This window comes from Phaenicophaeus curvirostris, chromosome 24 (assembly GCF_032191515.1).
Source record: "Phaenicophaeus curvirostris isolate KB17595 chromosome 24, BPBGC_Pcur_1.0, whole genome shotgun sequence".
In the NCBI taxonomy this organism is placed as follows: Eukaryota; Metazoa; Chordata; class Aves; order Cuculiformes; family Cuculidae; genus Phaenicophaeus; species Phaenicophaeus curvirostris.
Genome location: NC_091415.1, coordinates 269,565 through 297,246, shown reverse-complemented (window position 1 = coordinate 297,246; position 27,682 = coordinate 269,565). Strand labels below are relative to the sequence as shown.

Sequence of the window (27,682 nt, the reverse complement as noted above, 5' to 3'; positions counted from 1 at the left end):
TCAAATTGAAAGAGTCATTTTTCTCATTTAATAGAAATAACCAAAACAAAATGGTTTTCAAACAATGCTTTAAGCTGGTCTATTACAACTTCTACAGCACATTCCAGAGCACTGAACAGGAAATATTTACAGGCAGCTAAAGTATTAAATAACCAAGGAAAGAAAAACTTTTCTTTAATTACACATCAGCAAAAAACACAAGAACAGAACAATTAGAAATGGTAACCTTGCTTAAAAAAGTTAAATATGATTATTCAGATAATACAATACCACAGAAACAGCACTTGTTCCAAGGATCATATCAAAAGATGAGCAAAGTTTACTATGTGCAAGTAAGAACCAGTTCACTTACTGGAAGCAAAAAATAATCCAAGAATCAGAGAATGCCATGAATTTAACCCTTCCATGAGTACGTTCACGTGTAAAACAGGCTTTCAAGCTCACAAATCTTTATAGGCTTATTTACATGTTTCACGATGTTCTGAACCTAGGAAAGTCCCCATTTGCAGGCCACCAGCAGACATGCACCGTTTGTAAATGCAGCTCACGCTCTAGAGTGAAAGCTGCAACAAGTCAAACTTACAAAATGTTATAGTACCTCTCCTTGTAGAAATTACATAGATTCTAAAGAAAGCAGCCTTGAGCTGTAAGATCACTCAATAGAAAAGGCCCAAACCACACTTCATATGTTGAATAGTTCACTTATCATAAAGATACCCAAATTAACTGCAATTTTTGAAAACAAATTCAATTCCAATGCATTAGAAAGCATACAAAGTAGGATTCCCGTAAGCAAACACAGGAATTGGATGGAAGAGTTATTGTATATGCACTGAGAAAATAAGAGATCATCCTATCTGAAGATACAATGCGTATGTTCTATCTGAAATATGTCCATGTAAACTGTGGCATATACAATTTTGTTTAAAAATGTATCTCCGTTATTTACTCAAACACCTACTTCTTAAAAAAATATGTAACTTTCCCCAATTTTTAAAATAAAATGCCACACTATATTGTCAATAACTCCTGCACACTTTGTTTTTAAAAGCTAGACTTGGTGATATGAATACAAACTCTCCTATAAAATCACTGTCCAAAGGAAAGGGTTCCTGTCATGCTAACAGGCAACAGACAAAGCAGTTTAATTGCTTTTTCCAGGGAAGAGAGTAAGAAAAACAAGAAAAAGCCAACTTCCAGTATGTCACATGCATACCTTTAAAGAACTTCGCCATTACCTACATTTTCTGAGCTCGGCCAATGACCCAGGTGATACAATAGAACCCGAAATCCAGGCTAATTTTCAGGGCTTCTGTTCCAGAGGCTTGCAGAAATGTTTAAAATAAACACCCAACATACAGTGTGCTGACACTGTCGGTGTCACCGGTAACAGCAACGGTGACATCCCCCACAAACACTCAGCCTCTCTACATCCAACAGTTTTCCTATTTTTAAAAGTTGAGGGACCATCTTTGTTTTGGACAGTAACTGCCCTATTATCCTACGGGCCACTCTGTTCCAGGGCACAGTTAAATAGAAGACCTGGACCTGTTCAGCCGGTCATCACTAATCACTAGTAATTACATGGCAGGATACCTGCTGAGGTAATTGATGAGCCCACGTGGCAAACTGTACACTTCTCACAATTTCAAAAGCAAGCGGCCTTTTACTTCTTTGGATTAACTTAAACTTCAGGGACATCTACAACAAAAACTAAGACATGACGGTGTTTGTGTCTTGGGTGACAGCAGTTCTAGCCAGGCCAGCCAACACCTCCCTTTCCGGTCGCTGCAGCCCTGGGGCGACAGAGCTGGCACACAGCGCGCCCACCGCACTCTTCTTCACCTACAGGAAGTTTTACTGACCTAACTTCTGGGTGAAACAATGATGCAAGTCACACACATCGGCTGGCACGGAGCAGCCACTCAGGGCGATACAATCCCCTGTTCACACAGACCCCATCCATCTGTGCTCCAACACGTTACACACAGCGCAGCACCGAGACGCTTACCAGTTCTGAGATGAACATTCACAGAGAATAGGATCAGAAATCAGGATTAGCAAAGCTCCGCTGGCTTTTCAAACGATTTTGAATAGAACCTAGCTAATTTCAAAGCAATCACTGAATTTTTGTATTTAGGAGGGGACAAAGAACATTGTTTTGTTTCTTTTACATAAAAAAGCAGCCCATATGATTTCTTGCACCACACGCTAGGGCTGAGCGCTGCTGGGCTGTGTGGAAGGATCAAGACTGACACTCAGTGGGCAACGTGCAAGAGAGCACAAATGCTCACCAAGGCCAACGCTTCACATCCCCCGTGGGCTGCAGGTGAACCAGTGGAACAGGCTGTCACGCCTACAGCCAGTCTGCTACCCTGTCACAGGGAGCGCAGCGCCCAGAGCGCCATCTCAAAGCATTGGCCGTTGGCTCTTGGGTCTGGGCGCGCGCTCGCAGCAGGCAGGGCGCAGGCGCAACCCCGCAGCACAGCTTTCCCCACGCTGGCCCCGGTGAGGATGCATCGCGGCCATCCTGGGCTCCGGCTCAGGCCGCAGGCGCTTGCGGAACTGGAACCCACGACCAGTGCCCTACAAAGCAAACAGTTAAAAGCTGAGGCCAGAACCTGGAGTGCATCAGCGCCATAACAATAGTAACTCCAATTGAAGAGAATTCACAAAATCTTATTTTCATGATAATTTTAATAATATTCCTTTGCAAAATGAAGCTGAGGAACTAGAAATGCATCAATAGCAATACAGAGCCATTAATGATCCCTCGTTACTATTAGCATCCTATTCACACACATCCTCCTTTCTACAGGGAAAGATTTGGCTGTTGCAATTTAATATGCTTCGGTAGAATGACTTCTGCTTTCACATACAAACCAGTAAAAAATAAATTTAAACTGGCACTATAATATCGGAGAAATTTAAAACACCACAGTGTGAGTTTTGAGTGTGACATTTGCATAATCTATAGAAGTGAGCTTGACGTTACAAACGCCTTCAGTCCCCTCATTCACTGTAAGAGAGGCACAGTCACATTGTACCCATAGTCTGTTCTTACGAAAAGAAACCAAATCTTAAGTGACTTCCATGAAAACTGCTGAGAGCATACCTCAGTTTGATACACTGTGGTAAAATATTTATCTTTGCCATCATGGTAAAGTCTACAGGAATTGCTCATGCTGAGTATACCAAAACCCCAAGGATTTACCACAGAATTGCTGTATTCACAGAAAATCTTACGGCAAATTTAGCCCATCAACTTGACCTCGTCCAGTTACACCTTTTTCCATCTTACTTTAAGAAGATCTAGCTGAAGGCCAGAAATTACGCTTATAATTTCTACAACCATTCTCCGTCAGTAAAGGGAAGAACCATTCAAACTATAACTTCGTGATGAGCTTGTTTCTAACCAGGAATGCTGGAACGAAGGCAGCGTGCAACGGGAAGGCACTGCAGAGATGCCTGCCACAGGGCTTAGGGAAACGGGGAAAACAGGAAACACTGCAGCATTTGACCAGAAATGACTCAAAGCCAAGTCCTGGTCCGTGCAAGTGCCCTGTTCAGTGGGTGGACAAGGAACCCAACCTCAAAAGATTTAGTCCCATCTTTTAGACATTTCACTCATAAGCTGCTTCTGAAGAAAGTTCTGAGTAGTACTCTAATAAAAATAAGACAGAACCTCAAAATGAATGCAATGTTAGAAATAGCATATATTACAAATCTTTTCTCGATAGGAACAATTAATAAGAATACATATTAGCTTAAAAACAGCTCAGCAAATGTTGCTGATCTGCGAGAAATCTCAATTCACTATTTACAAATAAGACAAAGTGAATACAGGAAATTTTACACATTTGGTAGTTAACAGGTTATTGTTTGCCAAGTGGTCTATTAGAAACTGATATTTAGGAAGACTGGAAAACCACCCCAACCAGTTATTACCTCTTCAGTCTATGTTTAAGTACAGAAAACCAGACGGTGAATACTGGAGATAACATTCTGCCTCATTGGGGGAGCGGGGACAGACAACAACGCTAAGGCTTCTGCCATGACCGCCATTAAAATGTTCTGTGCACAGGATAAACACACCTAGCCCTACCGAAAAGAGGTCGCTGCCACCACCTTAGGCTTTCGTCTGTCAAGAACTCACACTCCTGCACTCACCAATTCAGAACAGTTTAATGATATTTTTTTTCCTTTTGCTATACATAAAATATAGTAAAGAAAGTCAAATTTAGATTAATTGGATCAACACAGAAGATCAGTTATTCACAATACGGCTTCAATGAGATGATAAAAGCAATGACCAACACACACTAAAATTCACACAAAGAGGAAATTTCGGGGACACTGCTTACAGTTAACACTGCAGTCCAGCGTGAATGCAAGGTATGGGAACTGCATTGGTCCCGTCCTGCAGAACATTTTACTCAGCAGCCTTATCTGTACATGAAACACCTCTTACAAATCTGCTTTTCTTCAACATTTATCCACTTCTATCTGTGAAACCAGAATGAGTGCGTCCCGTCCATCAGAAAAAGAAAAAATATAGCAAATAATCAAGGAAAAAAAAAACCACCAAAAATTTACAATACAGTTTTTTCCCCTTTTGATGAGAATGCTTTTCTGTACAACTGCTTTTTGTAATCTAATACTGTTTAAAAAGCTATCAGCTTCTTCAAGATGGCCACTGTAGGCTTGATAATATTCCAGGAACACTTAAATAACAGTTTTTACAATAAATTTTAGGTCTATATCATTAGATTACTTTATATGCACTGGTCTCTCATCTGATTTTAGGCGTTTTCTACGTGGTTGTATAAAATCTTCATCGGAGTCCTCAGTTATTTCACCATCATCCTCTTCCTGCTCAAATTCAGGCAAAGGCTGGAAGGTCCTGTCTGGGTAGATCTCTGTAAGTTTATCTTCAAAGTACAATGCAACTGCCTTCCCTGCCTGCGCTACTTCTGAATCAGCCTGCAAATAAAAGAAGACAGGAATATTCACCAGTTGGAAATGCACATCCCTTCTTCAAGTGTTCATGGTCTGAAACGCTTACCTTCAAATTAATCTCTTGTGTTTCTGCATAAACTTGAACAACTTTCATCATCTAAAAAGGATACCAGAGTCAAAAAAAATGAAATTATAATCCTTCCTAAAGTTATGAGATCGTACAGGATTGGATGACTAAAGTCAGCCATAACAACAAAACAGCTTGTTATGGGCTACAGCTCTTTAGTTCTTAAATTTAGCGGAAGCAGGTAAATAAACCTTCAACAAGACACAGCCTTTGTACAAATAAAGTCTCTCTCAGTCATTTTCAAAACTGTGCTCCGCTGATGACTGCTTGCTTCATTATAAATTTCAAGTGCCTGGCCATTATCGTGGAAAAGCCTCACTTTAGAGAGCAGTGCTCTATGAGACTTTCCTGGGGGTCATACTTTGACAAACGTATGGCTTAGAGGCATTGGATGTGATGCTATTACTAGCAGTCAGGCTGACTCATCTTTTTCTACAAGCCAGCACTTCAAACAGTGAGACAAGTCTGAAACACTTTTTTTTTTTCTCTTCCCCCTCTGTAAAGCCCCCAACACATCCATCAGCCCTTGCTCCCCTGCTTTGCTCTTGTCCCTAAGAGCTGCAACACGTTTTCCTCTACAGTAGATGCTCCATTAATTTCCTTGATGGAGAAGCTCACATACTTGCAACTTCTTCCAGTGCTCATCAACCCCCAGGCAATACAGAGACATACGGGAGCTGGGGATGTCAAAGTCCCGAAAGCTTGTGGGCATTTACAGCATTACATAATGAATCTTGATTTTTACTGGCGTACCTGTGAAACAGCTGAGGTTTTAACTGTAGGTTTGTGTACTTCCTCCAATTTACCTCTTCACAGAGCCAGAAATGCAGCCCAAACACTGCAAAACTGATTACATTTTACAGAATAACACTGGCTGGTTTATACATTTCTAAGGTCAGAATAAAGACATTCCCTGCGATGCCTCCTCCCCAGGGCTTTGTCATCCTTGCTTTAAAGCATCTCAGAAACGAGGATGTCCTCTTCCTGCAGCTCTGTTCCAGCACAATACCACAGGGGTTTTTGATATTTAGTTTATTTTTTCTATTGCTCCACCTTGTAATTACACTTAGGCAACTTATCTCCCCAAGTCACTTTTCACATGTAAGGTGCAAATTCCTCACTATCAGATCGGTTCTTTGCAAAATAAGTCAACTTTTCCCATTCATCAAAAACACAACTCCATGCAAAAGTTATCTACTGAAAATGGACTTTTATGAGAGCCCAATTACCAGCAAGCTAAAGCACCCAGCTTCATAGCAGCCAGAACGAACACAATGCTGCATGAGGTACCAGGACCAGCAGAACATTTTCCAAGACAGCCACATTTCCTCAGTAGAGGAAGTTCCCTCAACAGAGATGTACCACATTTCACAAGTATAAGAGCAATTAAGTGTATTGCTGGAAACAGTTTTAAGGACTGTTTGATTTGTCTGTATTGCCATGTTCACTAAGCACTTCTACAATCTGTTCAATATACGGTAACAAGGTCACTCTGCTCCTTAGTCATATCTGTACCAGTGAATGTACTTAAAAAGTTCCTTCTGTAAACCCTGACCTCCCCATTTAGCTAAAAACAAGAGGCAGTTCTCTAATTACAATCAGTTTGCTTGATTTTTAAGTGTCTGATTCAGCATCTGCTTCATAAGCAGAAGTTACATCTGGAAGCAGAGCCTTTAATTGGAGAAGCTGCCCAACTATGTTGAAACAAATCTTAATGTAAAAAAGATGTGTACAGATTAGAAATTAACATACTTCATTAAACCTTTCACAGTTCTTGAAGATCAACCGGACATCTGCCACAAAATCCTCGGGAGTCTGGTAGTGTTGGGAATGCTTCTTCTGCAGTTTCTTTTTCACCGTAGATAAATCCATTGGTTTCTTTATAATTTTATAGTAGTTTGGTATCTGTAAAAACAAACAGTGATTTATCGCTACAATCATAGAATTTGGGTTGGAAGGGACCTTCAAGCCCATCCAGTTCCAACCCCTCTGCCATGGTCAGGGACACCTCCCACTAGTTCACAGAAGCAGCTGAATTTCTTCACTTATCAAGATATCAGTCAGCTCAGCTCATTATGCACTGTGTGCACGTTCAGCAAGTGAGAACAATTTCCTTTCCTCAATCTGTTTCAGAAGTTCCTTCTAACCTTCTGTGGCTATCACAGCACAGCAATGTTCTTCATTACGGTTATTTCTTTTATAGCTGAATACAGAACAGTCAAAGCAGCTTCTTTCCTCCTTTCATTTAAAGGATTTTTAATTTCATGGATATCCTGAGACACTCTCTTCTGATTCAACAACTGCTATAACGGGAAGTATTTTCAAGTAGCTGGGTTTGAGACAGATTAGAGCCTCTGCATGGAGAAGCTACAGAATCAGCTTCTGTCACTCTCAGAATCATGAACACTGGATGACAGCCAGAACTTTTAGATCGATTCAAATAAAAGCAGTTAGTTCCTTACTGAACTCAACTCCAGATTTTAGATAAGTTATGCCAAAAATAAATCAGAAACTGTTTTTCCAGAGACTCACCGAGGCTGGGACTGGCTCTTGAAATTCAATGCTCAGCTCGTGGCAATACAGGTAAAGCAGGAGACGTTCACATTTCTTAAAGAAACAAACAGCTTCACATTAATATCCTTAATTTTACCCTCAGCCTAGAAGTTCCTACCTCCCTATTTTAAACAGGTCTGTTCGTTAACAGCTCAGTACTAGAGAATGTAAATGAGATCTTCACAAGCTTAATTATAAAATGTGAAGTTCTTAGGAGGGCATTGTTGAGAGGGCGGAACACCTCCTTACTGATCACAAAGCAGAAACAAACTCCATTTTTTGCTTTTGCCTTCCTAAACAAAAGCCTAGGGCTAATTAAACATGAAGAGGCACACTAATATACAATATAACTGAAAAAAGAAAGACAAACTACAACTGCTTTTACCCAACCCCAGCTGACTGTAGCAGGAAAGGACTGGGTTGCAGACTTTCATTCTTTTCCCCACAACACAGAATTAAACAATTTGAAACCAAAGCCAGAGTGATTCTATGAATTCCCTGCTGAAATATTTTCCCTTCCTTTGCTTGTAATTCCTTTGGAGGAGTTTGTTTTGATAATACTCTTAACACTTTATGCACGGGCTGATTGATAAGGCTAACAATAACTTTGACTGTCAAGGTCATTGCACCTTCAATGGAACACACCTGAACACTTGTGGCACTTCTCACAGCACAAGCTTCACCAAACCCACACAACTCTCTTTATGACAGTTATATGAAAGTTACATGCAAAGAACTTCTTACTATGAACACTGAAGAGACTGATGCATGTTAAAGGATGCATTTAAATACAAAGTGTGTTTGCAAGCAAGTTTCTGCTATCAGAATATTGCAGTCCCAGTGTAACTGAGCACTCCCACAGTCACCAACACCTGGACATGTGGGCACAAGCAAGAAAAGTATCGGTCACTTTGGGGTTTTTTGCAAAAGTCACAACCATATTTAATTTGCTTCAGCCACAGCAAAAACATCTTCAAGAAACAGTGGGTGTCAGCTAATGTGGAATAGTGCTTTTTCCTAGGAAAGGGATTCCTACAGATCTGAGACATACCCTTTGGTCCACAGGACTCAGGCCTTGTGCCGTCTTCCCTTTCTTGCTGTGTTGTGAATTGTCACAATCGTATTCAACTTCTGGTTTGCTCAGATCTCTGCAGAATGTACATATCCACTCTCCACTGAAGAGAAATAAGCACAGTTATTCCCGATATCCAGGGACAAAGTCTCAGTAATGACTACAACAATTTTTTTCATTAGCTCTTACAGTCACAGCATACTGCAGTAAAGACTTGGATACCCAAAGATAAGGAAAAACCCTTAACGTTCAAGATAGTTCTGCCAGTCAAGACCATTTTCCCTGCCCTCCATAGTTCTCTCCCACTTTACACCACCTTTCTCACCATGAATTAAAGGGTACTTTACGTAACAGAATCACACTTTGGGAGACCATATGTTTATCAGATCAGTTACAGGCAAAATAATTCAGGCAGGAGTTTGAAACGTCAGACTATACTATTGACAAGAAATCATCTCAAACTAGCTGATGTTGAGGATGAAACACCAATTCCAGTGCTGTGTTGAAATCTACCCTAAGAACGAGACCGCAGAGCTGCTCTGGAGAACCACAACAGCATTCCTGGTACCTTGGAAAGCTGAGGAGCGTTGGTACGTGGCAGGTAAGGTGAAACACCTTTGGGCACTTCTCACAACACAACAGGTCCCCTCCGTTTTGGCATACAGCACACCAGTCTTCATTCGGATCATCATCTTTGTTATTGCCTTCCCCTCCAATTCTAGCTGACCTGTGCATCAGGCTCCGCACCGGGGATTTCCCATTGACAAGGCTATGTCCAGACTGTTTGCAACTTTCACTTAAATCTGCTGGTTCAGTTTTCACATGGTTTTCAAGACTTCCTAAAGCTTCTAATTCACTTTCCAGATGCAAATTAGTGGACAGTGGCGGTGTCAAGCTGCTCTCAGGACTGCTAAGCTGAAATGAAAGCAGCACATGAAAATTAGAGTGTGAATTTTACAAGGGTATCTTTCTTCATACGATGGAAGTCAAAGGCCATCCCCCATTTAGAGAGACTACACTCATTTTCTAAAATAAGTGGCAAAGCATTATGAAGAACGGAGTTGCATACAGTATTGAAAAGTGCTTTTTCACAAGTCCACCCTTTCAAGAACACACTGATTTCTACCAATATAGAACACAATAAACAAATTTTAAAGCCGAACACACTGATAAATTGCCAAAAATATACCTTCACTCTCACTAGGAGAAATCCTCACAACCATCAACCTGCTCCCAGCACACAATCCTACTAAATCAAGCATAGCTAGGAAACACTGGAACATATTCATCTGGTGTAAAAACTCTTGCCTGGTTGAAGGATTTCTCAATGTAATCACATACACATGAATGTTTGGTAACTGTTAATGACGGGTGACTTACAGCTTTTATTAGTTAGAGATTAAAGGCAGCAAACACATCACACTGCTGGGCGTATTTCATTTTAATAGCTAAAGATAAAACTCTCACAACAGACTACACTGTGTCTGGCAGAGTACAGTATTACAAGATATAATAAAGCCCTTGCACAGAATAAACAGAGATTAAGTTCTGTTTTCTATTGTCAACCCATCATAAGACAGAAAACTGACAAGGCCTGGGTGTGGTTTGCACCCACAGCATTAGGTGAAGCCCTGTCCAAATCAGGTAGGGACACGTCTGCCATCCTTTCATGTTTATTTGTTCAGCATAAGCCAGCCAGCTACTGTGTGAGTCCCACTGCCATACCATTGGTACCTAGGTCACAACCCTCAGTGACCAGCAGTCTTAACAGCACTGCAAAAACAGACAGCTCAATGCTCGAGCTGGTCCACACCTGAAGTTCAGACATGCTGCCCAGGAGCAACACAACACTCCATCCTCAGGGCTGTAAACAGCGAACTGAACACAAGCCTTCAGAGTAGAATTGCTTTATTAATTCCAAGTTCTTAAGCATGCTGTTAGGAAAACCATACCACAGTCACATAAACTAACTTTACCATGCAAGCACTCCTCCTGCCATCCTCCGTCTTCTCCTGTTTCACTGTTCCTGAGAAACTGCAGATCTCTTCCTCAGTCCCTGGCTCTTGCTTCACTTTCACTTGGTCAGACTTGAAGTTAAGGCCAGTTTTCTCAGCCGTTCTGCCTGAGGAGCCACAACTAGAAAGACATCAACACATAAATAAAAGGAATACTCTTCAGAGCCAGGAAACTTAAGGGACCATTTCCTGAATGATTTCAAAGGCAAAGCAGGTCAGACCCGTTGCCAATTCAGTTTTTGAATTCTTTGTGTCTGTTTTTTCAGCCTGACAATGTTAAGGTAACACACTCACCTGCCTCTGCTGCCTGTGCTGGAGGTGCTGGGTGGCCTCACTGGAGTGTGGGAGTTGGACAAACCTGCAAGGAAGCAGCACAGAAGTTGACCTAGTATGCATTTACACTCTGCAGTGTAAAATAAACAACTAGTGTTGAGTAATGCCAAATGTGCTGCTAGAATATCCAAATTTAATAATTCACATAAGTCAGCCGCCCCCTCAGTCAGAACAAAGGCCTAGCACATCACATTAAATAAACACACACAGACAACACAGTGTTGTTAGACCCCGATAATTATTTCTCCTAATCCAAACAGTGCTACAGATCCTCAGCCCATTAAGTCCTCAAAGTCTACCCACTGACAGTCACCAATAAAGCCAAGAAAAGCAGATGCTATGTCTTGCACGCAAGTTCTGAGGAACATACTGAGTTCCATTGCTGCAACCATTCATTCACAGACTCTTACGATAAACTTGCAGAGAGAAGACTAAGAGAAATAAATATCAAATTACTCAGATCAGCTTCTTACTAACTGAAAAGGACATTTTCAGTGTTTAAAAAACTTGGCATTAGGTATTGGTGACTTAATTTGTTCATACGCATAACAAAATCTCTGTCATTAACTGGATACACTACAATGAACTTGCTCAAATCTTTGTTTGGTGTAAGTATTTCTGTGACCACATTCTATAAATTTACTTCCCCAACCCCAGAATAACTGAACCACGGCCTCTGAAAAAAGCATTGTGTTAACATAGGACAAAAGTATTGTCTATATGTGTATCTGGAATACAGCACACAGGTGCTGACAGTTTGTTACTATAAAGATATTTCTGAAGGAGGGTAAAATTTAGATTTCCAGAAGAATTTATTTCTCAACTAAATTTTAAAATAACAAAGCATCACTTCCCTTCAGCAGAAAATTTTAAGTAATTATTTTTAACTTAAATACCAGAAATACTCATTGCTTTCTAGCACCATCAGAAACATCCATCACACTTACCTGATGACCCTGGAGACAAAGCTGAGGGTCCTGGGGAGGGATTCATAGTACTCGTAGGCTGTGGAGGGAGGTGGCTGCCTGTGATGTATCTACTCAGAAGGTTGTCTAAGCTGTTTGAACCAGCATCTTCAAGCTAAGAAGGAAAAACAGAAGTCCGAGTTATAGAGGCCTATTCAAATTTTCTGAACAGCTGCAAATCTTTATCTGCGATCAGCACCATTACCAGAATTGTTCACTGTCCCTTCAGGGATCCAGGACATCAGCAATCATTTTTATCTATTTCACACAAAGATCAGTCTTTCAAAACAGAAACCTGCAGCTAGAAACTTAAAGCAAGATTTGCAAAAAGCTCCTAAATATCTGAGTTCCTTCTGGTCAGTCGCAGGCTGCACTCAACTCTGGATCATTCCAAACTTATGGTTCCCAGGTGTTCAGCATTAGTCATACAAATGGGGTTGTGCCATACGAACTACCAGCTTCCTAAAGCTGCAAGAGTTATTCCACGATTAGGGTAAGAGGGGAAAATATGAACTTGTTTTTCCCTCAGCACAATGTGAAATCTCCCTCCCATTCACTTTTTACACAGATTTTAGTATCTATTAGCAACGAGGAAACAGGCACCCTATTACTTTAACTGCTTAAAGCTATCCACTGCAAGACAGCATAATTGTAAATAACGTTTTTGAAATACATTGTATTCAAAGTGGGTTTTTATGACTGTGCAAGCAACATGAAAGATTAATAGCTTTGAATCCAACTCTTATCAACTAAAATCCGTAACAGGTATTACATGAACAGGTGTAAAAAGAGCATCTTAAGAGGATTCTGCATTTTCAATGCACCTAGAAGCTGCATTTTTATGTTTCAAACTATCCCACTTATAACTATTTCTAACCTGATGTATTTAATTGATTTAATGTATCAGGTTAGAATCAGTCACAACCACCTATACCCGTGTCTTGTTCTAATGACAAGACGGCTCCAGCACCCAGATCGATCACGTTCCAAGAGGTGATCCCTTTTCCCCCACCATTCTTATGTAAGCAATTACCTGCAGCCTCATAATAAAACTGAATGTACAACACTTGCACATGAGACTATAGATTTAGAGTTTAAAAGTCACTACTGGTATTACAGCAGACCATCTGCCTGAGTGGAACTGCGGTTTTGTTCCTAGATCAATTGTTTCCTCTGTTATGACTGAATCTCCCACGCTGACACGGGCATTTCAATGTAAACCTCCTGTTCTCAAGACAAAGCTGTTGTCCTTTCCTCCCTGGTCTCCCAAGCACTCCTGCAGAAAACACACTGTACTTTCTTTGCCTCCACTTGTACGTTAAATTATGCTTCTGACCTCTCCAAAGGAGCCTAACTCCATCAGAATCCACCTCGGCTTATGAGTAGCGCAACGCACTGTCCCCAGGCAAAGAGCACCACGCACACTCTGCCCTTCCAATTCAGTCGGTGCCCACAACACGCAGAAGTGAAAGCTGTAGCAGCAGCAAACACCCTCTGTGCAAGCAAGGATTCCCAGACAGGCACCACCACAGCTCAAGATTAAACACAGAGGACAGATTAAGTGTTCTGCAGCACCTTTCAGGGTCCAACACCAACATAAATGCTGGCCTCCTGCCTACAAGGAAACAGCCACATAGCTGGGGTACAGAGAAACACGAAGGGAGGCAAGCAGAGCAGTGGGACCCCTCTTCTTTGTACTTCCTGCATTTGGTGTTATGTTTAGGAACATCACGGAGAGCTGCCAGGCAGCTTTAACTCAGAATAAATCATCATTCCAGCATTTAGCATATGTAGCTATCCAGCTGTTCCAGATCTTTATGATCCTCTTGCGGAAGAAAGTAAATGAACACAGTACTTGAGATTAACCAATCAATCAAAGTATCAATTTCACTATAATATTATTGATTAATCTAAGGTTTAAGGTCAGCCCTACATAGTGAAAGTAGCTGCGTGCCCAAGTCAAGGGCTAAAGATTTTAATTCTTTGACTTTAAATGATAACTATCATTCCACAGACAAGTACTGGTATCCATATAAGAAAAGACACAGAAAGGAAAGCAGATCATGACCTCACCCACCGCATTAGTGCCTGATCTTCTCCACTGACCTGGATGGGTGGGATATCTGGCAGGGAAGGTAAATTCTCCGGGTTTGTTACAGAAGGAATGAGTTCGATAGCCGCAACGGATGGACTGGTTGGACCACGGTTTGCACTCGCCATTGTTGCTGTAGTAGGACTAGTGGGATTAATAGTGGTGTTGTGCACAGAAACAACTGGAAAAGGCCCCGCGTGCCCAGGGTTAGAATGCTGCAGGGAAAGAGAAGAGACCACGACTGCATTACGGACAAAACAGGCAGTCACTGCATGTAAAACTGCAACACATGCATTATGTGAAAGTCCTCAACAAAAGACTGGGGGGAAGGATGTGTAATATCAATTCTATCACATAACCTGAGACCACTGAATGCAAAGCAACTGCTATTTCTGATGACTTGGAAAGAAAAAATACTTTATGTGGCTAGTTATTTAAATATGCAGCACATCCTCCACCAAGTTGCTTTTATATATAGCTATACATTTATTAAAGCAATTGCTTCCTCCAAAGACAACTTTAGAGTCCATATGCCTGTCTAGAAACTTGTCTTTTAAAAAGAAAAGAGTAACTGTTACAAGTATTAAAGTAATTTTTGGTTTTCCAGTCACATGAACATTCACTGTTGGTAATTTTTATTCTTGAGCTCTGCATCATACCTCAGGTTTGAATTTAAAAACACTTTAGAATTTGGTTTCATTAAAAAATCTCAGCTACGCCACTTTGAATTTTACTGTTCCTGACTGTTCTCTAAGAAACCCAAAAGCTGAATCTCACTGAAAAGTGAAAGAGGAAACATTTTGTTTTCCAGAACTAAAATGCAACACAAAGAGAATTCACTTTCATTCTTAAAGTTTGAGTTTTCTTATGTTCAGCAAAAATGTCCAGTACGCAACATGAGAAAGCGTATAAATTTGTGTAGCCATGAGTTACGAGCATGACAGATAAACACATTTACAGCTGGAGGTATCTACTTCAATGACAGTTTGGCACAATGGCACAAATGAAGCGTGTACACAGGATATACTTGTCTTTGAAGGTGAGGCTGCATCATGGAGTACTGTGGTCCATTGTGGCGTGGTATTCCTGGTATACGAGCAGCATTCTGAGCCATTCTCATCTGATGTGCTTGGAAAGCCCCACAGTTCATGTTACCCCTCTGCATGGTCTGCATGCTGATCAACCTGGGAGGCTGCAAGGGTTTGTGTTTTTTAAAATTTTTGCTTTTAACATGGAAAAAAAGCCAATCTCTTTCCACAGCAGTAGGTTTACTAGTTATACAACAAGAAAAGCTAATAGCTGTCACATTTAAAGTATCTCAAATTTCAAACTATCTTCACGTTTATAAACTGCTCTGTAAGTTTATATTTGCCAGGGCAATTCTAAGCCTCGATGTTACGGCAAAAGGTGGAATAAGAACATCTGAGATATTTACCTGCTGCTGTAAGACCTGCTGGCTCGTCTGCCTGGGGACTGACCCGGATGGCTGCCCCATCCTCATCTGCTGCAGCTGCTGATGCTTTTGTGCATACACTTGTTGCTGCATATGCTGAAGGCGAAGCTGTGCCAGATTGATTTGTCCCGGAGTTTTGCTGACGTGGTTTGTTCCTGGAGGAGTCTGTCCAACCACTACATTAGGAGTGTAACTAGGAGCTGGTTTATTTTCAATGACAAGGTTACCTAAACAAAACATAAAGAGAAACAGTAAACGGTTAAATCTCCATCAAGGGCTGGTAATTGCAGAATATTCATGTGTTTCTAATTCAGTTTCCTCACACGCAGGAATAAAGCAATTTCAGTTTGAAATTGTCTTTTTAAGTCTTCATATGTGAGAGAAGCAAAAGGAAACACAAAAAGAAATTGAAAAACTAAAATCATGACCTGTGAGGGAAGAGTGAAAGAACTGCAACCACGCAGCCTAAAAGACGAAACGGACAGCAATGACTATTCTCTGCTCACAGCAAACAGAAAGAGATGAGAAATAAAATAGGAAAAATCCATGTCAGGCATAAAATTTCTACACGTAAGGAAACAAAGCCCGGCAAAAAAAATTTGAGGGACAGCGGAGAGTGTCCCACCACTGAACAACTAAGAGCTTACACCAGCATGACACAAAACACTGCTATAAGCAAGCCTTCACGCAGAACATTAGCGCTCCACACTCCTATCTTGCCAGGCTCCAAGCTCTCCACGCTCCTGTTACGCCGAGGTATTACAAGCCCCCATGGCAGCAGACGCTTTAGGGTAAAGGAGGAACAAAAAGCTGCACTGAGAAAAATTACTTTAGGTATAAAAGCCCACAGCTATGGTGCCGTACATAACCTACCATGCGGCAGCTGCAAACATCACTGCACAGGAACAGCACCATATCTCCCATTATGACACTTTACCTTTCATTACCTTTATAAACCCATCAGATATCTTACAATACAAAACTAGTTAAACATTACTTCACTTGCCTTTCCTGCAATCACATGGACTGGCTTGGAACTGAGCCATGAATGCAGCTCATTATCAGTAGTCCCTCTAATGATGCTTGTTCATGCAACTTCCAACACCTAAGACATCGAGTATTACTCCATATGCAGCCAAATACAAAGTTCAGATAGGCAAAACTAACTCTATTTACTTGCCAAAAAAAGCTTACTCCAGAAACTGAAGCCCCTATTTAGCACTACCGTGTTATGCTATGGTCATCAGACCCACTTCAAAAGGAGAAGAAACAGCTATTCCTAAAACCTCTCCCTTTGGAAACCAAATTATGTGGAGAAAGCTTTGTTAATAGAAAGAACAGAGCAGATAAGGAGGGTAATGAGGACTGGATAAGTTATGTCAAGAGAGTTTTGGACTTCTAAACTGAGATGGATTGCATTCCAACTCACTCAAGTTGGACAAGCACCTCCAACTCAATCGTGTTTTTCAGGTAACACAGAACACACAAACACACGCACTTTTCTCACCTAAATTGACGACGTTCTTTGCCCAGAACGTAGGGTCACAATGGAAGCGTATTGCTCCATTAGCAGCTGGGACAGGATCACAACGTGCCTTTAAAATATGTCTTAACTGGAATGTTATCTAAAGGAAAGCAAAAAACAAGTTGTTGATGACAACGAGGTGAAGACTGGGAACATTGAGAAGCACACGTTTGCCCAGTGAGTTTAGTCTGTTGGATCATCAACAAGGACTGTCTACGGCAAGTTTGGTTGGTAGTCTGGGAAGCACTTAATGCACCAGGGAAATCACCTACTGTGCAACTGATTTTTACTGAACTCTGAGGATTACAGAGAAGCACTGTTACATAATAACATCACTTCTGCAATGACTCAGGTGAAATACCAAGGTGCCTTTCAGAGCTTGACTCCACTGCTTCTGAGATAATACAGTCAAGTCCTTAATTTACAAATCAACAGTGGTAAATCAAATAAGGGGGGGGAGTGTTTTGCTTTGTTTTCTTAAACAAAACATGAACAACTCATTGTCTCTTCCTTGGAAATAATCTAGCAAAGCCACACAATACTTAGACAATTCTTTTGAGTAAACATTCTCTGTACTGCAGACGGGTTTGAGGATGCTTCCTTACCAGCCGTTTACTGTACAGCAGCGCTGTACTGCTGCCACTTGCAATAGCCCAATTAGTGAAATTCATCACATGCTTCACTTGTCGCGAAAGACCCGTGATGTCATTTTGTTGTTGTATTAACTTCATCTGCCTCTCCTTTGTTACACTCTACAAAGAAACAAAAACTTTATTACAAAAGGGGCTTCAGATTTACGAGGAAAATAAACCAATATCACAGTTCTTACAGTAAAATAAAACTGTCACAAGCCAAGCAGCTAATACTAATGCACACATTCAGAGTAGCTAAAACTATTGAGGAATAATTCTCCATTCTTCCACTCCACCGTTCTTCCCAGAGTATCAAAGTGCAGGGAAAACAGTGGGCTCAGAAGAGCCTCTGCTTTATCCCAGGAAAATACCAACTACTGAACTAAGACCAGTTCACTTCCTCATGTTGCCAGAGGCACAGCAGCCCAACAAAGAACTGTAGGAGCGCCCCAGACTAGGGCCCAACAGAACTGCCAACTCCGTATTGGGTACTGTCCAGAGAGCTTTTTGAGGAGAAGACTAGATTATACACACCTTCCAATTATAGAATAATGTAGAAATATGGCAAACAGAACATGGGAAGAAGATTTTTCAGACACTCCTTTATGATGAGCCTGATTCTGGATGAACCTGAGGCACAGACATAAAGCTAAAGGGGCTGCAGACTCCAGCTAGTGAACAGATAAACAAGAGATTGAACCCCAATGCACTGTTCATAGACAGCATAAGCTACACCCACAGCCACACCAAACAAAACGTTAGCAAACATGGAATGTGAATTCTCAACAGGAGGCTGGAAACAGTGAACACTATTATTTTTAATCTTAACTGTACCTCAAGGTGCTGTAAGAGCGATTTTCCCTTTTTATTGATTTCGTTGATGAGGGTGAATATAGCCACTTTGATTTCCTGTTCGACTCGCTTGTTAGTTTCATTTACTTCTTTTATCCTAAAGAAAAGAGAATGTATTGTCAGGCAGTCATTTTACACTGTGCTGCCAAATCCTGAACTCCACAGGCATCTTCCCACCCTTGAAGACTGAAGGAGCAATTTCTGTGCTAAAGCAGTTTCAGTAAGTGCAAAATGCATAGCTTGATTTCTAACAGCACAATCACCATTACTCAACTCTTTCAAAAAAGACATCTAAAATTTCAGTTTGGGGTAAAAATTTAAACAAAATAGACAATATCTCAATTTACAACCTGTGTTTTACTTAAAATAGGTCCTAGCGGTTTATACCATTTATTTCTATGGTCTCACACACACAGACATACCTAGTCAAAATCAGATGTGTGTATCTACATATACACATGTACACTTACATATTTATCTCCATATCATGTCTTTTTCACTATGAAGAATTCATATGTGATGCCTTAAACTCTTATGCTCTTGTGTAATTAATCAGAAAGGAAGTCAACCCTGAACTTCAGGACCCCTCCACCTCCTCCAGTAAGTCCTGTAATCACAAGGTTATTAAATACCTGCAATCGATGCACAACAAGGGTATCAACATTTCACTAATGATCTGACATTAGCCTACATTATCCTCTTCTGCTTTACCATTACTGCCTTTCAGCTTTTTACACCTCTTCATCATTTCCATCATTGTTATTCTTCCTCAGTTTCAGACTTTTCATTGTTCTCAACTCCTTCAGACTCAAGCAAATCATCTTGAGCTCTGCCCACAGAATTTGAAATATAGCACTTCTTAAACTCCACTGCACATTCTGGATTTATCTGATCCTATGCCATCTGGACCTAATAACAACACAGCGTAGCAGCAGGATTCTTTACTTTGCTTGTCAGAGCACAACCCCATGCCATGAGCCAGTCTGAGCGTAAATATTTAACTTGTCCTTTTTTAAAGGGCTTCTTCGCTCCTAGCTCAAGCCTCTGAACTTGTGATGCAGTTCATCCTGATACGATCACAAGACAAATACTCACTTGGCTGATGATGATCTTCACTGCTTGTGTCAAACGCTCTTTAAGGCGCCTTGGACACATACGCTTTTTTTGTGACAGCACAACCTGGTCTTTTACTCCAAAAAACACTTAAACAACCCTTTGCTAGTGCAGGAGGCATCCATACTTGGCTCCAGCACCAGCAGGCAGCTCCTCCTTCACTGCTGTTTAACGCTTTGTGGTCGCATAAGCTGGCAATTTCACACCATCCACTGACACTGACAAACATCATAATACAGATCTCTGTTTTATTCCCTGAAGTTTTTATGATAACAGATTTTGTGCCCTACATTTCAACACAGTAACCAACAGCACATCACAGCGAACTTGTGTGCGCTGCCCATTAGGCTCAGCAGATAATCATCATCTCCACAAAACCCAACCACAGCCTGCAAAAAGTCACTGAGTTTTCAGTGAAGCCAGGAATGCTTTGGAAAAATAAAACATTGCAACATATATGCACCACCCATTATTTGCCTTCAATGCTTATCTGAGAATATTTTGTGACACTTCTTGAGCTTTCAAGTTTAATTATTTCCCATGTAACCAGGTTACTGTCTCTTCTTCAAACAGTTAACAACGCTGCAGCTTGTCCTCCTGGTTCACGATGGCGGTCTCTTTCAGGTCCCTTCAAAACGTTCCAAGCCGAATCAGCAAATAAAATCTCTATTTCCACTGCTTCCATTTCCACACGCTTGCCTCCCATGTCATATGTTCTCCTTTCCTTACAACTCTTATTTTTCTTTTTTTTTTAAAGTACATGGTACCACTAGGAGTTGCACCAGAACTTCTCCTTTTACCTTTTGTACACTTCCTTCTGCCCTGTACTTTCCACCTCCATGTGGTATGTTATTTTGCATATGACTTATCGGCTGCATAAGGCTCACAAAACCACCAAGAAAGACAGTGGAATTCCCTGACCTCCAGCTCACTACATCATCGCGAGTGGGCAAAGACCCAGCAGCAATCATGCATTCTCCCTGCCTCTATATTCGATGTTATATATGATGCTGAATTTATGCAAACTCTGCATTTTTTAAATTAAACTGCTTAAGGAAGAGCTTGTCTTCCTTAATCACACTAAGTTTTGCTTGCCTAGTTAAAAAAAACCACAAACCCAAACTATTTCTTATTCAATTTCAAAACAAGTTTTGGTTACAGTTATCAATGAGGCATTGAGGTGAAACATGAAAATACTTCAAGGAAAATCTCTACAACCAACACCTCTGCTTTCCAGAGCTGGACTTAGCAGAAACCTTGAGAGGGATTTCCTTTGCCTTTTTCAACCCCCGCTCCCTCAAGCACAATGAATGTGCCCCATTTTCGGTGCTACTCAAAGCTGCCAAAAAATATATCACCTTTGACGTGTGTTTCTTGTAACAACTTCCAACATGCGTAGTACTGTAGGGAAGGAGACATTACAAAAGCTAATTGAGTCCAACAAGACTAACATATATCAATCTAGGCCCACAATTTGCTTTACTGTGATCCATTAAAAAGGCAACGTAACAGTAACATATGTTTGGGGGGACTCACCTATTCTGAACTTGGGCAGCTGCAAAATTTACATAATTCTTCTTCTCGAGAAGTTTGGCCAACAGGTTCTCAATCGCACCTTTCTGGTTCTGAAAAGCTTCTTCCAGAAACTGGTACCTTTCCAATACACAAAAGAAGACACCAGTTACCAAGGTCATCAAAGTCCCTCAGACCATGTTGTTCTGATCCCGCTCTTAAGACATTTGACAAAGCTCACCCAACTGATCCCTTGAACTTCCACCCTCCCCACATTCTTCTTTGCAAGGCATAATTTCGTAGAATCGTAGAATGGCTTGGGTTGGAAGGGATGTTAAAGCCCATCCAGCTCCGGCCCCCCTGCCACAAGCAGGGTCACCTTCCACTAGACCAGGCTGCTCAAGGCCCCATCCAATCTGGCCTTGAACACCTCCAGGGATGGGGCAGCCACAACTTCTCTGGGCAACCTGTGCCAGGGGCTCATCGTGAAGATTCTCCTTCTAATGTCTAATCTACATCTTCTCCCTTCCAATCTAATAGCATTCCCCCTCGTCCTATCACAGCACAAGAACAAAGACAAGGTAATACTTATACCTGTGTTCCTTGTGTTCCAGTAGCTGACAGTCTCTGCATGTCAGCCTGTCGCAGGTCTCACAGAAAAGCTTCAACTGCTCTTGTTTGTGGACAGGACAGAAAACGGGACGTTGACCAGATGCTCCCACTGCCTCTGTTTTTACAAACAAACCATGTTTGCATTTTAAAATAAGATTTACACAATCTGAAGACACAAACAACAAATTCCAACCTAAGTAACAACGAAAGATTTGGAAAAGATGACAACAGACATGTTCTCACCCTAAAGTTACTGTAAACTTGTTCTCATTAAAATATTTACAGAGGCAGTGTTTTATAGTTTCCGTGCGGCAAAACCTATAACTGAATTTCCTTGGCCAATGGATAAGATTACCAGTATCTCAGTGCTCTCCAGATTTCAAACCCTCCATTTAGTTATTCTACTACATAAAAGGATTAAGAACAGAACTAAGCGCATCTCAGAGACTGCAGTCTCTTTCTATTTCTTCTGCACTTAAGGTATTTCTTACAGTGAATATCAAACTGTACAAAGTATCAGCAAATAAATCATTTTAGAGGAAAAACAAAATTTTAAACTATTTTTAGAGCTACCAATTTTGCACTGGTAGCTTTTTATTAAATTTTCCCCCAATCTTTGTGGAAATCCGTACAGCTGGTTGTTACCTAAATAATCCTCCCTCTCTCTTTTTACACGTGCCAAAGGGAAAACACTTTCACTACAGGCAGGACTGAGCGATATCTGAGCACTCACCTGAAGAGACATCCTCTTTTTTTCTGATCAGGTGATCTTTAGTGAATTTTACTCGCTGATGAGCTTCTATGCAAGTCTTGCACAACCATTCTCCACATTCCACACAAAATCCGACAGCACTAGCATTATCTTCACAGCTTGTACACACCTACGAAGGGACACAGCCCATTACCATCATATCCCTGGAAAGCATTAATGGGTACAGAAAACCAGCACATGAATTTCAGCAAGCAGGAAGCACCATACCTGTTCTGACTTCTCGTCAGAGCTGCTTGGTGTTTCTGACGTGTCTTTCACAAAGTAGTTATCCACCAGATCTATCTCTCTGCACTCCTGGCGGCACACTGGACACCTGATCACACCAACTGCAGGAGAGAAAGTGTTTCCCAGTTTTAAGAAAGAATGTGAAAACCAACACACCCAGGAACAAAAAATAGCAAGAATGAGCACACAATCCTCGGACTGATCATTTCTCTGGGGCAAACGAACAGACTCCAGAGCAGACACTACCCTTAAAACCCAGCTGTATCCATGTGTAACAGATTTCCACAAAAAACAAACAAACAAAAAAAACCCAACAAACACAGTAACACCACAAACAAAAAACCCCACACACCCCTCTTCAGAAAACAGTCCCTTACATCGAGTGAAGCTGTGATAATTCCTCATCAGTTTTTCCTACTGATTTCTTCACAAAAAAAGTACAGGCTTTTAGCCATTTTTTCTCCCCAAGAACATACGGTGGTCACTGCCCCATTTCAGTTTGTTAAACTGAAGGCACCCGCTAATTACTTTCTGTAACAGCCTATTGTCCAATTTCTCTCACAAATGCACAAATTACTGTGCCAGGACATCAGGTGCGACCTCAGTGACGTCCATGGGAACTTCAAAGTAGCAGTGCCAGTGTTCTCCCAGTAACAAGAGAGGATGTTTCCTAACGCAGCCTGCTCCCACGAGCTGGGGAGGCGGAGGCAGTAACACCAACACCCTGAAATCTTCAGAGAGTTGTCAGTGTTCTGCAGGGAAGGCTCAACCCAAAACACACGTAAGAGCATGGCAAAAAGCTATTGTGCAATCTACACCTGCCTCTGCAGCACACGCAGTACTGCATGCACACAGCTTAAAAGCTGAGTATCGACCAGACTGGTTCCTTCCCAGTACCCTGCTTTATCCTCTGTAATTGCTAAATTAGAGCTTTAAGTCCTCAGCAGAGTTGCAAAGGAGTTATGACATGAACCAAACTGACATTTAAAGAAGTTCTATTAGCAACCCACGTTAAAGGGTTGAAAACTTAATTTACCACTAAGGCAATGGTTAACCCTTTCTTCCTAGAAATGTCATCTGGTCTGAGATCAGGTTCCTACACAATTTCATTGCGAATATAATTTTTCAAGAGAAACATTGAAAGCGACTGGGTATTTTTATTCACTTGCACACCTGAAACAACTTTGAAAAGTAAGTGCAACTAAATGATGCTCAACTCCTCTGTGGATATTCAGAACAGAAGGACTTATTTCAGGAAGATTAATTACATTAGTAGTAAATTAGCATTATTTTTTTCAAGTGCCAAAATTAACGATAGCTTCAGAACACAGAAGACTGAGTGCAGAGCAACAAGACTAATCCAACCAAAAATTCTTTGTCTCATCAAACTAAGCATGCTTCAAGAGCAGGATGTGAGAAATATCCCGCATTCCAGTACCTACACGTTCAAGAGCTTTCACACACACAGTGAAGCCTCCTCCACATGCTTAACCTTGAGATTTTCTTATGACTGAATGACAAAGTTTTTTATGCAATACGATATGAAAGCCATCCATCAGCCAATGTGCATATACCTATAGAACAAAAACCTCAGACATTTACTATTAGAACTCTTCCACCTAAAATGGACCACAGCTGAATGTGATTTCCGGTGCTGTCTTGGGTTAATCACGCAAAATATTGCAGAAAAACAAAGAAGCAGCCTGATATCTATAAATCCTAACACAACGCAAAGTCAAACTGCACAGATACAAACTGTTTCCTGTGAGGCAGGTTTGGGTTTGGTTTTAAACAAGATAAATCACAGAAAGCTTGAATAAAATCAAGCCTTTCTATGTCAAAAGAGCAACACAACTGGCAGTCTGCAGGCTGGACGCAGATTGTGGGCAATTCCACCTTGGCCACCAGTGCTCAGCAGAACACAATCCAAAGATGAGGCTTTGCAGCTCTCATTCCGCACATTACACCTCTTTTTCACATCTCAGCGCCCATAGTTTGCAACAGCAGTTGTACAATATCACATGAGCCAATACACATCTTTCACTCACTCACATCCCGCCTCTTGATCTAATATAAAACAAATTGAAGAGGCACCATTTGTACTATAAACCAAACTGCATTAATGAAAAGCCACAGACGTGACAGAGCAGAGAGAGGCAAGAAGCACAGTCTGTAGTACACAGCACATGTTGAATTGTCAGTAACACAACCGCTGGAGTCCCGTCTCCCTCCCGCTGCACACTGGGTGCTCTGATTTGTCAAAGACTTTATTAAGAACACTAATGAGGTGAGCTCTATGTAATCCCTTTAACTGCTGATGATTTAGATAAAGCCACTAAGTGAGAGCACAGACATCACAGGAGGTCAGAAAGCACAAAACTGAAGTAAACCGTGGAGAAAATGTAATTTTGTTTTCATCAAAACAGAAAGACTGCTAAAAAAGTCCACCATGTAACACAGCAGCACATCACAACTGAACATCTTAAAGAATCCAAGATGTCAAACAGAAGATGCTTTTAATCTACGGCTGCCAACCAGCACCTAAAGCTGCACCAACAGTATTTTTCTGAGTTGTAACTGAACTATGAGGAGGACACCTTGTACACATTTATGTTTGAACCTACCCAGGGTAAGGACATCACTGATGGTGACTGGCATGCAGTAGCTTTTCCAGCAGATTAAGGTAACCACTGAACCTTCATCTTCAGATATTTCTAACAGGAAGTTTATTCAAACCCTGCTTAAAATGCTCTTCAGCCTGACACCCTAACACTTTCCCAAACTTTAAAATACTTGAGATCCACAGAGATGGAGGAGGAAAGGCTTGATCTGCTGTGCTTCCAGCATAGAGATACTGGCTAGACTTCCAGCAGAACCAAACCAGAGAAATTGTTTCTAGAGAAACCTTACATCTTCAGGTACTACACCCGCTCCAGGTCAATACTAAGAAATCCTGACTCTGGCACCTTTAATGCGAGTTGAAATCGGCTGGTCTGCCCCCAGCATGCTTTTGCTAGGCAAGGTGCATCCCGCCCAGTTACACAGCTGGGGGTTGACTCATACCTACTACCTCTGCACAAGAGAAACTCAGAATTTTCTGAATCATATTCTGTGCTCCATACTTCTAGGAATCCCTCTGGGATTTTGTCAGATCCTTCAGAGACTATCTATAAATGAGCACAGCTCCCTCATCCAGTACGGGTTAACCCATTTTTAGACCAAGCCCACACCCTGCCACCCTCTTGTTCTGGTTTCCTAGTTCTGTTTTACCAACCCCAGAGAGAAGCTGGCTGAGAGCCTCCGGCACTGAGGCCCTGGGCTCAAAGAAAGGGGAAGCAGGATGAAGGAAAGGGGAACCCAGTTACAACTGGCCACGGACAGTTGCCTACTCGCTAAAAGCATTACACAAGCTAAGGAAAATCCCTCACTTTTATAAGCAGCTTCCACACTAAAAGATCCACTTGTTGACTCCAGTCAACTGAAAATGAACACGTCACCACCCGATCAAATACTCTTTACATCTGGCAGAGAACAAAAAGCAATAACAGAGAGTAAAGCCACAGAAGTTCTAACTCCAAGACAGCCTTTGGCAACAAAATAAAGGGCAAGATCACCGATGTGAACACGAGAGGGCACGGCACGCACGCCACGGACATACGGCGCATGTGATTGAGGGATAAGACACTACAAAAATTACTTTGTCCTTCAGCAGCACAGCTCACCACCGGGTCCCTTCCATCACTGGCCCAACGCAGGGAGTACTTCCAGCAGGTCACCACTATAAATTTAAAGTACCTCTGAAACTTTACTCAGGTATTGAACCCAAACACTTGTGTTCTTAACTATCCCTACTTGCACACTAAAGTTCATATTTCCCCAAGATCCAGCACCTTTAACATAAGCTCTGGTCTGTAATATGAAAATCTTTATCAATTCATCAGTTGCTTCACGACAGTCAAGAATATAAAAAAACCCTAAAACCTGAGCGTAAAAGAGTAACTTCAACCTCTATTTAAAACCCTAAAATGCAATGTTTAAAGTACCTTAAGAACAAGAAGTTGAACAGAAGTCAACAGCATGGTCTTCAGCAAGAAAGGCCACCGTGTCCCAGGCGGCATCAGCAGATCCAGAGCAGCGATCCTTCCCCTTTTGGTCCTCTGGGAGACGCCACCTGGATACTGGGCCCAGCCTAGGACTCCCCAGTAGAGGACAAACTGACAACGGGGACAAGGCCAGCAGTGGTGACCAAGATGCTGAGAGCTGAATCACGCGATGCTGAGGGCTGAATCACACAATGTGTGAGGAGGGGCAGACCTCTCAGACCGCCCATCCTGCGCCACGGGACCTCACCCCAGCACGCAGGGACCCCACGAGGCAGAGGCAGCGCTAGGGTCTTCCCAGAGGTGTGCAGGAAAAGGACAGGCATTAACACATACAAGCAGGAACAAGGCAAAACTCATTTCAGGGGTTTTACATCCCTCCAACCAGGAGGTCAAACACTGCAACAGAGGCTCCAAGAAGCTGCAAAGCTGCCATCCCAGTGGACAGTCACCACACAACTGTAGATGGCCCTGAAGAACCTCCTCAAACTGGACCTGCTTGGAGGAAGTTGAGATAGATCCCTCTGCAAGTGATGCTGTGCTCCTCCAAGAACACCCTTTTTAAAGAAACAGTTTAGATTTTGTTGACACTTACAAGCCACAAATCAGCACCAGCCTAAAACTTTACCGCATCACTACTGACAATCACATCTCAGCCTCCCACAGCCCTAACTTCTGCTGGGTGAACAGCATTGTCTCAGACACCTAGTTTAAACACACAGGTTAGTTTTGGGTTGAAACATGTCAGGCCGATTCCCAACACAAAAGGA

At 41.6% G+C, this 27,682-nt stretch overlaps 1 protein-coding gene across 1 annotated transcript in view; it reads right to left on the bottom strand.

Annotated features, from left to right (window-relative positions):
• Positions 1-5: 5 nt before the first annotated feature.
• TRIM33 (tripartite motif containing 33) overlaps positions 6-27,682 on the bottom strand; it is a 31,296-nt gene continuing 3,619 nt past the window's right edge. The window contains exons 2-20 of the mRNA XM_069876228.1: positions 22,795-22,913; positions 22,549-22,696; positions 21,798-21,930; positions 21,228-21,344; positions 18,561-18,675; positions 17,700-17,846; positions 17,077-17,194; positions 15,552-15,796; positions 15,144-15,308; positions 14,131-14,331; positions 12,007-12,139; positions 11,021-11,084; positions 10,688-10,847; positions 9,280-9,626; positions 8,691-8,814; positions 7,619-7,693; positions 6,839-6,991; positions 5,066-5,116; positions 6-4,983 (exon numbers count right to left, since the gene is read on the bottom strand). Of these exons, the coding sequence (XP_069732329.1) occupies positions 4,771-4,983; positions 5,066-5,116; positions 6,839-6,991; positions 7,619-7,693; positions 8,691-8,814; positions 9,280-9,626; positions 10,688-10,847; positions 11,021-11,084; positions 12,007-12,139; positions 14,131-14,331; positions 15,144-15,308; positions 15,552-15,796; positions 17,077-17,194; positions 17,700-17,846; positions 18,561-18,675; positions 21,228-21,344; positions 21,798-21,930; positions 22,549-22,696; positions 22,795-22,913 (2,828 nt within the window). The 3' untranslated portion in view covers positions 6-4,770. The remainder of the gene's footprint in view (positions 4,984-5,065; positions 5,117-6,838; positions 6,992-7,618; positions 7,694-8,690; positions 8,815-9,279; positions 9,627-10,687; positions 10,848-11,020; positions 11,085-12,006; positions 12,140-14,130; positions 14,332-15,143; positions 15,309-15,551; positions 15,797-17,076; positions 17,195-17,699; positions 17,847-18,560; positions 18,676-21,227; positions 21,345-21,797; positions 21,931-22,548; positions 22,697-22,794; positions 22,914-27,682) is intronic.